Raw genomic sequence first — 10,797 nt, 5'->3', positions numbered from 1 at the left:
TGATGTACTCGTATAACATTATAGCAATAAGGGCTGGGCAATATGTCTATTTTAATATGAGACCAAATATTGTATCGTACATTTTTTTTAAAGTGTTGTATTTTCCTGGTTTTAACGGTAAAGTGATGTCATTTTCTGAACTTACCAGACTGTTCTAGCTGTTCTATTATTTGCTTCTTTTCCACTTAGTCATTATATTCACATTACTGATGATTATTTATCATAAAAATTCATTGTGTAAATAGATTGTGAAAGCACCAATAGTTCTACAGTGTCACTGCAATATCAATACTGAGGTATTTGGTCAAAAATATCTTGATTTTTCATTTTTCCATATCGCCCAGCCCTATTAGCACTTTACTTAATAACACTTTAATCTTCTTAAAGCGAACAGTGCTGAAACATTTTCTCTGATCAAAATGTTTCAAATAACATTCATTAGGAGTGTCAGGGTTAAGGCATCATTATAAATCAGTAAAAACAACTGGACATGAAATTCTCACTCCTAGAATTATCACTTCACAACAATAAGCAGGTCAGTACTCTTTGCACTAATTGTTCAAGCTTTAGGGATCACATTTGTTGCAGCAAGAGGCCCCTTTTATTCATCAGAGACAAAGAGTTGTCTCTTAAGTTTCACATTCATTCAGAGCACCGTATGAACCAGGCCTATGATAGCAGCATGGGCTCCTTGTTACTGGTATCCTGCGTTGGTCCTTCGTCTCTTTCTGGCCCGCAGCTCCTCAAAGAACTCGTGGACAGCTTCGACTGTGACCGTCTGTTAGAGACAGTAAGGGAATGGTTCAAGTTTTAGATTTGGAAGAAGAAAAGGGGGAACACACAAGACCCATTGTTCATCATTGGCGTGTAGAATGAAACCAACATTTCCGTGGGTGAATAATTAAATCTTAAAGTGCTGACCTTGCAAAGTTTAAACCAAACGCTCCAGACTACATTTGCACTCTCACTTCTCACCTTTCCTTCAGCAGCACACTGGTCTAAAAATGCAGTGATCGAAGTTGTCAGCTCATTGAAACCTGAGGGAGGAACACATGATTAATTAGTCTCGATCAATCGCCTCGGCCGTAAATTTCACTTTGCATGATTACATCCTTGGAGGACAACTGACCCCGCATCTCTCCCACCGCCCTCCCCGTGCTCACCGTAAATGACCTCCAGCTGCTGTACACGGTCCATCGAGCTCGTCAGTGCCATCAGCGGGTGCTGCCCAAACGGCTCGTCCAAGCCTTTGTTCTCGTAGGCCAGAATGGTGTCAGACTGATCCATGAGAAACTGCACCTCGGCAGCCACATAGGCCCTCTGTGCAACAGTGCAACACAGTTTACTGACGCTGCAAGACGCCTTCTTCTACCCTTTGTTAAAGCCCACATTATAATGTGAGAGCTTGTTTCTGTGGCCTACCTTGCAGCTCGTACAGGTGCAGAGCTCGGAGCGCCAGCTGTAAGGCCAGAACACAGCTCCCTGTCTCAGCCTCTCCAGCCCGGTCGCCTGCAGCTCCCTCAGCTTGCACACAACAGGTCCGGCCGTGGCCTTTGCAGGACTGCCTGTCATTTCCTCATGGGTCCGTTTGCAAGGTGAACTCCTTTGTGTTTCCTGAGACACAATAACAGAGGACGAGGTGAGATACTGTGTTAAACTGGCAGGTGTAGATAACACCTGGGATCTGTAAAATATCTCCGCAGACTCATCCAGGGAAGTCTCGGGGCGACGGACGCGATGAGATGATTGGGCGATGAAAATCACCAGTTTACAGTAAGCTGTCCTGTGAAGCCTGGCCAAAGCCGTCTACAGAGCAGGAGAGGCAGTGCCTCATGGGTCATTTCCCCCCTAATTACCCAGAGGAGGGGAAAGCACGATAACAGGAGCTGGAGCCTGCACTATAATCTGCTCGTTGCCCTCCAGCTCCATCTCGTGGCAACAAAAATGTGCACGGTGAGCAATCCAAAACTGTACATTAGGGCCATTTTCCAAACAAATCCCTTCATTAAACAGTGTTAGTCTCCACTTGAAGTCACATTGTAAAGCTGTAGAGGGCTTCCACGATATGGAGGCGGGTAAATATACCCAGGTAAACTGCCAAAAGTACTCATCATACTACAAATAGGAAACATCTAAAGAGACACATGATGCTCATTTGGCTTAGTTTAGTTTATTTCCATAGGGACTATGCCCATAGAGAAACAGGACAATACATCTTAAATCTGTATAGCAGGGCAAAGTTACAAAACAAGGTTGATTATATTCCGTGCTTTTACCCTATAAATGCAAAACAATGATTATGTACTACTTTTTGTGCATATACAGCATAGATATGACAAGTTTAACATTATTTGGGGAATTTCTCAAAAATCTAACCACTTATGATTTTTTTTTTCAGACTCTACCATGAGACAAAACCGAACAAAAACCATAAATGGAAAAGTAACAAGACACGTGTCAACAACATATCAGACATATATATTTTATACTTGAGGACCTTATCGAGATCATTTTTAACCAAAATCAAGACTCATTCTTGGACAAATCATATTGTACCTAAACATTTCAGGTAAGTATAAATATAGATTTTATAGTACGTTATTTTATCTAAGTTGTATTTTTGTAATATTTTATGATTTTAGCACTCAAATCACTACTTTTGCATTCTCTTGCTTCTGACTCTTGAGCTGCTAAAACATGTATATTTACCCGTTGTGGGATTCATAATTTCTTATTGTCTCATACCTTATGTAAGTAGAGGTAGGTTTTATGTAGGAAAGTGGTTATTAAAATGTGTTAGAATAATCTACATTTTGCCAACAGGTAAGTGCTACAAAGTAAACAAAGTATTAGGGTTAGTGGTAGGTTTAAAGATTTGTAACATCAGAAATGTGGATTTTTGTTTAATCATAGTTTTGGGTTGTCAAAGTAGTGTATTCTTAACTCTGACACAACCAAATCTGTAATTATGAAACCATCTTGACATAAGTGTTCACGTGTGGTTAACATGGGAATCTTTCCCATCTCTACCATATGAAATTGGCTGGTCAGCAACAGCACAGATTTGGTGTTTGTGGGTTTTCTTGTTCACTCTAACTCCCCTCTGTCGGTTTTTGTTGTCAAGATGGCAAACCCTTCATGCAAATATAGAAATAGCCTTACGTGCATTGTTTCTTACCTCCTGCTTTGTGTGCTCAGCACTGGTGGACGGTTTCTCATCACTACTTTGACTTGGCTCAGAGGCTTCTTCCTTTTCTGCTCCCTCCTCGACATCGACATCTACCTCCTCCTCAGGATGACTGACGCTGATCACAGGTGGTACTGAAGGGAAAAGGCAATTTAAAAAAAAATGCTCTCTGCATTTTGTTTTTATATCTTTACAAAATTGTACATGTGTGTTTGTATTTGCTAGCTGTGACGAACAGCTCAGGGTGATTAGTTACCTGCAAAGTGAGCAGCATACGTCCATAAGACAGGAGCCTTGTTCATGCAGGCCTCACATATCATCTCCTGCAGCTCCTCAGGTTCCACTGTGGTGCAGCCAAGGTGCTGTCAAATACACACAAGTTATCTTTAGAATTAGAGAAAGACATACTGTAATAATGAAATTGTAATTATAGAAGTGTAACTCTAATAACATGACTTATGCTTACCCTGCTATGAAACCAATCCTCACAGATGATGCACTGAATCATCTCATCATCGGCCTATTAGATAATGAAAAAAGGTGTTATGTGTTGTGACAGATGACAACGTAAACAGTAGATTTGATCCAAATAATCTGAATTACATTAGACATCTGTGATAAACAAAAAAATAATAATTTAATGGGATACCTGATCGTCTGTGTCTGGGTAAGGCCGGTCACATGTGCAGTAGCAGCCATTGAAGTTGTGATTGTAGTGATTCTTCACATTTTCCTCATCTTTGACCTGTGAATACAAAAGATGGAATAACTTCCAAAAATCAAAACATAAATGCCAGACAATAGAAGTAGACACTGTTTCATATCCAGAGGACTTACAGGAATGAGCTGGCACTTAAATTCCCCAAACTTGCTATTTCCGCAGTCACAGCGAAAATTTCTACATGAGAAAAATGGGAAAATTTTGAAAAGGGTGAAGCAAACTGTGGGACTGAATTTTGTTTCATCGGCACACAAAGGTTGGGAAAAAAAAAACCAAAACAAACCTTTTGGTGTACAGTTCAAAGATATCATGTCCATCGTGGCATTTATTGGCACAGGCCAGACAAACCCCAGCAGGCTCTGCAGCGCTGGGAGTGCAGGTGTTGCAGGCAAACACAGCCTGTCTCTTCACATAGCCCTGCAACATAACACAGGGGGTATACATACACAGCAGTATGCACAATATTCACGACATGTCCCCTATAATAATAAAGAACTGTAGTAGTTATTTTGTGTTGTCTAATGGGAAATACTGCAGTGAAACCAAAAATGTATAGTTTCACTCTTGAGTGCCCCACAGAAACTACAACCCACTTACAAGAAATTATAATACCAGAAAAAAATACTGCTTGTTTGTGACACACACAGTCACAATTAACACACAATGCCGTGTCTAAAGCTGCAGTATTTTTGTCGAGGAGGCGAGTGAGCGGATAAAGGAGCGATGGCTGCAGGGCTGCGGTGCAGGCAGCTTTTCTTACCCGAGAATAAGAGCAGTTTTCTGGGTCGCTTCCAGCCAGCACACACAGAGCCTTCTCCAGCTCCTCCTCGTTGGCAAGAAAATCGTCCAGGTCTGAGTCCTCTTTGTTTGCAGCCATACCGCTAAAAGAGACACAAAAATACAGACACACACACAAACACACACCGGTCTGAGCTGCACAACAGTGTTGACAAATGATGAGTCTTCCGGGCGGGAGTTTGGGCCCAAGACCACGTGGAGGAAGTGACGCAAGATACTGATTAACAATCATTAAACTGATTGATTGAACTGTAGATGCATTTTACTTCAAGCATGTAGCATTAGGCTATGTGAATTATGGCCTTAGTAGCTTGCATTCATTTGACTTTAAGTAGATTATAATTGAGGAATTACAATGCATTTTGTCATCATACGGTGGCCTGTCCTCCTCATTGTGGCATGCAGTAAGTTGGTATATTCTCACAATAGAAACATTAAAAAATAACATTTTTTGTGTTTAAATATTTACAATAAGGGAAATCTGTTAATGTGTTTAGGGGGAAATAATTTAGCAAAATTAACAAACAACCACAACCATCATTGATTAACCATTAAAGAATAAAACACAGTTGTATTTGGTACCATCAGAAAAGGAAAATTAAAGGTCCGAAGTGAAATTTTGGGATGTTACATACCTGGTGGTAAATAAAGGTCGGGAGAGAGACTGAAAATTGGTTGTGTATTTTCGAAATATTTGTCATTTATTTTGTTCTCAAGACGTCATGGTAATTTTTTTACGCGTTCTACATCTTCGAAGTCTTTTTAATTAAATTAAATTACAAAATATTTTTATTGATTATTTTATTAAGTGGTTACATAGGCCTACAGGCAGTCATAAGATGCATATCTTTAATGCATCTTTGAAACTTTGACCTGGGGGAATGCTGTCTTTTGGTAGTATAGTATATTTTTCAGCTTTATTTTACGAAGTTTGTTATAAAAGTTATTCAAACATGACTTTAATGACGTAGGGGTACATGGTAACTAGTAATCTGTAATCTATTACTCTTTATTAAGAGTTGTAGTATTTCCTACTGCTGTCTGTTTTTTATGGCTCTAACAGTAGGGAAGAATAAAACTATTATATGTTGCTGTGGTTTTCCAGTGGATGGCGCCACTGTGACATGTGTGTCAGTCTGGGATCCCGCCGACAATACGCGCTCTTTGCGCTGACAGCAGCGGATACAATGCATGAGGCTGCTGCCATTGTGAAAGCTGCAACGGGCCCACAAATAGAAGATTAATTAATCATGCAAACTGCAATTGGTTTGTGTGCTTATTCAAAAACCAGCTCACTGATTCATATATTAACTTAAACTTTCTCAAGTCTTCATGTATCAACAGACAGCGCTCTCAGGGAACACACTGAACTTCTCTGACCGCATCCCTGTTGCCTTTACAGGCTGTCGGAAATAATATCGATTCACAATAAAAAGCCTGAAAAGATGGTAAATGTGCAGCAGGGACAGAGCTAAGAATTCTGGGTCCTGCTGTTTCCCCCCCTTCTCCTTTAAAAAAAAGTATTTATTACCACAATCTGTATCTTTCGCCCTAATAATGAAAACAAATGTTGCAGTGAAAGTCAGCATTATCAGTGAACAACTGCTTAAACAACACACCATTTATATATTTACATTATTGCAACCTCAGCAACTGTACACATTACATTTTTGGATTATTCTAATTAATTTAGTTTACCATTCCACATTGTTATTTTGGACTTACAGAATTCAGTTGTATTATTATATACAGTAATTACTTCATTCTCATTCACACCTCATAAACCATTACTTTTATTTTATGTATTTTAATAATTGTTTAATTATTTTGTTCATGTATTTAAATGGGTAACATTAAGTTGCTATTGCATGTCCCCTTTGCCTAAGAGTAAACCCTTCTTAACAGGACTATATCTTTTGTCTTCACGAGCCCCTCAGAAAACACTGCTCCCAACCGTCCCAACTTTAGGACTTTATTTATATCCATTAACAGGATATAAATCCTCCACACCAAAACAATACAATACCATAATATACATTTTTAAATAATATTATCATAAAACATTATCACAAATCAGATTTGAAATTTAGATTCAATTAAAGGAGCACAGGCTACACCCTCCTTATGCAGAATGGAAGCTATTACTCAATAAACCAATTTCACAATAAATTAAATTAAACTAAATTGAATAAGTAAAATAAAATAATAAAATTAGTAATTTTTCATCAAAAGTTTGAGGATTTGCTGATATTCTCTGTTTTAAATAATTAATAATTGGATATCTTTGGGTTTATGACTGTGAAACATTATTGCCTTTGCATCCCTATTAGCACACAGAGGAATATTGTGAGTGGAAATCATCATTTGCCCCCAAAACATCTTGTGGTTCAAAGACCTCATGATGTTAATTAACCTGGAGAAAATCAATTTCAACTTGTGAGGGTCATCTGGAAAATTTGAGTCTGTTAGGGGCCCTGTGATCAATTACATAACTAAATTAAAAACACTAGAGGACAAATTAATGATTCAACCTCTGATGCACACTGTGTCAATACATGTCAAAACATATTTTACAATATCTAGCCTATATTTACAAATATTAAACTGTGTACTTGTTTTGTATGTTTTATCAAGGACTTATCTGCCATGTTACATGGCAAGCGTTGATTATTTATTTGTCTTTTTTCTCTCTATATATGTGTGTGTATATATATATTTGTTGGATAATAATAATAATGATAATAATAAAAGTAACAAAAAACTTCATTTGTATAGCCCCTTTCATACAACAGATGTAGCCCGATGTGCTTTACAACAAAGAAATTACATGCACCAAGTGATTTACATGAAAAGACATAGAAGACATGAAGACATAATAAAACCTGCATGTAAAAATGAGATAAGATCAGAATAGAATACATAAAATACATTTTAGCATGGATAAAACCCACTTGATAGTACTAGTAAAAGTAAGATAAGAAATAAGGATAAAATAGAATGCACAGAATGCATAACATAAGGTGGAAAATAAAACCCACCGAGATAATATTAATAAAAATAAAGCTAAAATAGAGTATATAATGCATACAAATAAGGGAATTCCAACATTTGAAGAGGTGCAGTAGTGTGTAAGTGATCCTTTTTACCTTATGATATTTACTCTCTTTTGTAATTGTAGAGATGTTAAGTCGGACAAAAAATTAAACATTTCTAAAGTTTATCACACGTCATTGTGGTTGTTAGAATGAATAAACACATTAATAAAAAAGGAAAAGAAAAAAAAAATCTGGGAAACTGAGATGAGCACCTGATTATTTTCCGCCATTTATTAGACACTTGATTCGATTACTCAGAGATGAATCTGCAAGTTAATCGATTACGAAAGCACAGCAGCACGTGAAATCAGGGCGGGCTGTGATTCGACGGCTGGGAGCGGTATTTTCCGAGGGGCTCGTGAAGGCAGCGTCAGTCTCCTGGCTCCTGGGTGTGTGCAGTCAGTTCAGCCCAGAGACTGAGGGAGAAACAAGCACCAGGAACATCTCAACGTGAGCACAGCTGTGCCTGTCATCTGTCACCTTGTTTGAAAACTTCTTCTCCTTCTCCAGCGGACGGACCGAGAATGGGAAACTACCGGAGCTAGTTTCTGAGGAGGACACACATCCAGGGGGGGAACTGTGCTAAAATTGCCAGGTTAGTTAATGCTAGCACACCACAGCCTCTTTTTGACGTAGTTGCCGTTGAGTCAGTTGCTTCATCTTTCAGCCAACTATCCGCTGATAGCCACTGATAGTTAACTCGTTTGGTTTTCGTAGTGTTACTTGTCTGTTCAGCCGTTTAGCGTTGGTTGGTGTTGTTAGCGCGCTAGCTTGTTCTCTATAATTGCATGCCATCGGTTAGCTATGCAGGTTGTCACTGCCCAGCTAGCTAGCTAACATTAGCAGTTGAGGTTAGCAAAAGGGGGTCAGCGTGTGTGTTTCACTGATGCTGAACCGCGTTCACTGTACTATCGTGTTTAGAAACTAGATAATGTTAACCACAGGAGCTCAGCGTGGCAGACCAGTTGTGTTTAAGTCGCGAGCCGAGGGGTGAACTTGAGTATCTCCTTCATTGTAACGTGCATACGTTGGTTTCCTGTTTTCGCCTGCCCAGGTTGAGTCTTCAGTCACACCGTTTACCTCCAGAGAAGGACCCGGAGCACAGTGGAGATGCAGACCTTCCTGAAAGGCCGGAGAGTCGGCTACTGGCTCAGCGAGAAGAAGATGAAGAAGCTGAATTTTCAGGCCTTTGCCGATTTGTGCAGGTGTGTGGTTATAACCAATTTCATGTGTCCAGGTCAAGAACCAAAACAGCTTTACACAAATTCACACAACACCTCATTAACAATCCATGTCATAGTGAGTTAGGAGGTGTGCTGACACAGACTTCCTCTTAATGACTCAGTGACAAAAGGAGCTGATTATCATCTCTTCTGCTCTCACAGGGAATAGTTTGTAGTTTTCATTTGAACGTCCTCTTACTTACACACAGCACAAGTGACTTCCCTGCTCATGTCAGAATCAGGATTATTTCTCACTGAAGCTGCAACAATATGAGATTTTCAAAATATTGCAATTTTACTGTATCTCAGTATCACAGTATTACAGAATTGTTATTTGTGATCAGAATGACCCTTAAAGGAATAAAAATAGAGGGGTTGTATTTGGATGAACAAACAAGGAGTCGACAGATTATTGATCTGCCGATATTTGGCATTTTGGAGATTATCTGTATCGGCACTTTATTTTAATAATCGCTGATGAAAATAATTGATTAAAAAGTGCAAAGAAAGTGTCAGCACGGGAGGAACTTGTACTTTGTTTAACCTCAGGGAGCTATTTTTATGTGTAATTTTTTATTTAAATTTTTACTCGACTTTATAAAGAAAACGTTGCAGGGAACTTGCTGCATGTGATGTTGAACGTTACAGTTTTCATTTGACATTTGCTTAAGATATTTAAACAAAGTTTTTTTTGTTGGAGTTTGTTATATTGCAAATTTTAAATAAGACAGAAAGAATTTCATTTGTATTGTAAATGCATATTGGTTCGAAATATGACTTATCGGTCTCATTAACTACTAATAATGGGTATCAGCATCGGCCCTGAAAAACCAGTATCGAGGGGTCGATAGCACAAACGTTTTATTGCTTTAATTGAAACTTGAAACATTTTTTCTATATCGAAGTACATATAAACAGTCTCCTTTTTGAAAATAACTAAAAATAGAGGTGAGATTCTCCCTCCAATCAAATTGTTTACAATATCTTATATGAGCAAATATGCACGGTATGATAATTGTCAACTTTCATATCACGGTATACCTTAAAATCAGTATATCGCTGCAGACCTGTTTGTCACTGTCAAAATACACACTCAGCAAAAATAGGAGCGAAATACTGTTCTCCACACACAGATCAGGATGTGATTTTAAAAATATAAAAGTATGTTAAGCAATGGGGGTTAATTAAAAGTACAGTTAATAAGGCCTGTGCTTCTGTTCTCTCTGCTATATTGCAACGTCATTTTTATAAAATAGCATGTATACATGCCCCAAGGGAAGGTGCCACTAACCTGAGTCAGTGTCTGTCGAGACATAGTGGGAGGAGGGAGAGTGTGTAGGTAGGTCTGTAGTGCCCTAAGGCACATGTGTAACAGGACAAGCAGATAAAACAGGTGTTCTTTTGTATTCAGTTGTCTTGAAGCATTTAACTGTAAGGCAGGTGTGTGGATTAAACAAACTAAATCTCTGCTGTGTTGAAAACATATCCAAACCATAATCTGCGCTTGTATTCCACATAGTCAACCTTTGATCATTACTGTATCTTACACTGATTGGAATAGTGATATCAGAGACCAGTCTTGGCTTTGTGCGTCTAGTTGTGAAGAATTTAATTTATCTAGAAGAAACAGACCAAATGAATAAAATAACATGGATTTATTCAAGGCTGTGTTTCTACAGTTGCAAGGATTTATTCTTCAGCCTTGAGAGGGGCAGCTATAAGAGTGCTGTATGTATGTTATCTTGTTGTAGCTTATCCTTCTCCAGCCAAGTA

General features: G+C 38.6%; 2 protein-coding genes across 2 annotated transcripts in view; one reads left to right on the top strand and one right to left on the bottom strand.

Moving 5' to 3' along the window:
• Positions 1-578: 578 nt before the first annotated feature.
• LOC121953928 (putative E3 ubiquitin-protein ligase UBR7) lies at positions 579-4,898 on the bottom strand. The gene is made up of 11 exons (XM_042501210.2): positions 4,669-4,898; positions 4,192-4,325; positions 4,025-4,085; positions 3,837-3,932; positions 3,654-3,707; positions 3,444-3,549; positions 3,179-3,321; positions 1,423-1,614; positions 1,164-1,320; positions 976-1,037; positions 579-778 (listed from the first exon to the last, which is right to left on the bottom strand). Exons 1-11 carry the CDS (start codon positions 4,783-4,785, stop codon positions 695-697), a joined length of 1,206 nt encoding a protein of 401 aa, XP_042357144.1. The 5' UTR covers positions 4,786-4,898; the 3' UTR covers positions 579-694.
• Positions 4,899-8,168: 3,270 nt separating this feature from the next.
• Positions 8,169-10,797, top strand: part of LOC121953725 (inositol-tetrakisphosphate 1-kinase) — a 42,466-nt gene continuing 39,837 nt past the window's right edge. Inside the window, exons 1-2 of the mRNA XM_042500934.2 lie at positions 8,169-8,396; positions 8,856-9,006. Coding sequence (XP_042356868.1) covers positions 8,912-9,006 — 95 coding nt within the window. The 5' untranslated portion in view covers positions 8,169-8,396; positions 8,856-8,911. The remainder of the gene's footprint in view (positions 8,397-8,855; positions 9,007-10,797) is intronic.

This window comes from Plectropomus leopardus, chromosome 14 (genome assembly GCF_026936395.1).
Source record: "Plectropomus leopardus strain MGB_pleo_1.0 chromosome 14, ASM2693639v1, whole genome shotgun sequence".
Classification (NCBI taxonomy): domain Eukaryota; kingdom Metazoa; phylum Chordata; class Actinopteri; order Perciformes; family Serranidae; genus Plectropomus; species Plectropomus leopardus.
This window is presented reverse-complemented; position numbering and strand designations above follow the sequence as displayed.

Bases quoted from the DNA above. Each gene is read 5' to 3' on its own strand.
- LOC121953928 (XM_042501210.2), bottom strand. From the start codon at position 4,785: ATGGCTGCAAACAAAGAGGACTCAGACCTGGACGATTTTCTTGCCAAC. The intron at 4,326-4,668 runs GTAAGAAAAGCT...GTTATGTTGCAG, and splicing joins AAAACTGCTCTTATTCTCGG to GGCTATGTGAAGAGACAGGC. The intron at 3,550-3,653 runs GTAAGCATAAGT...TGTATTTGACAG, and splicing joins AGGATTGGTTTCATAGCAGG to CACCTTGGCTGCACCACAGT.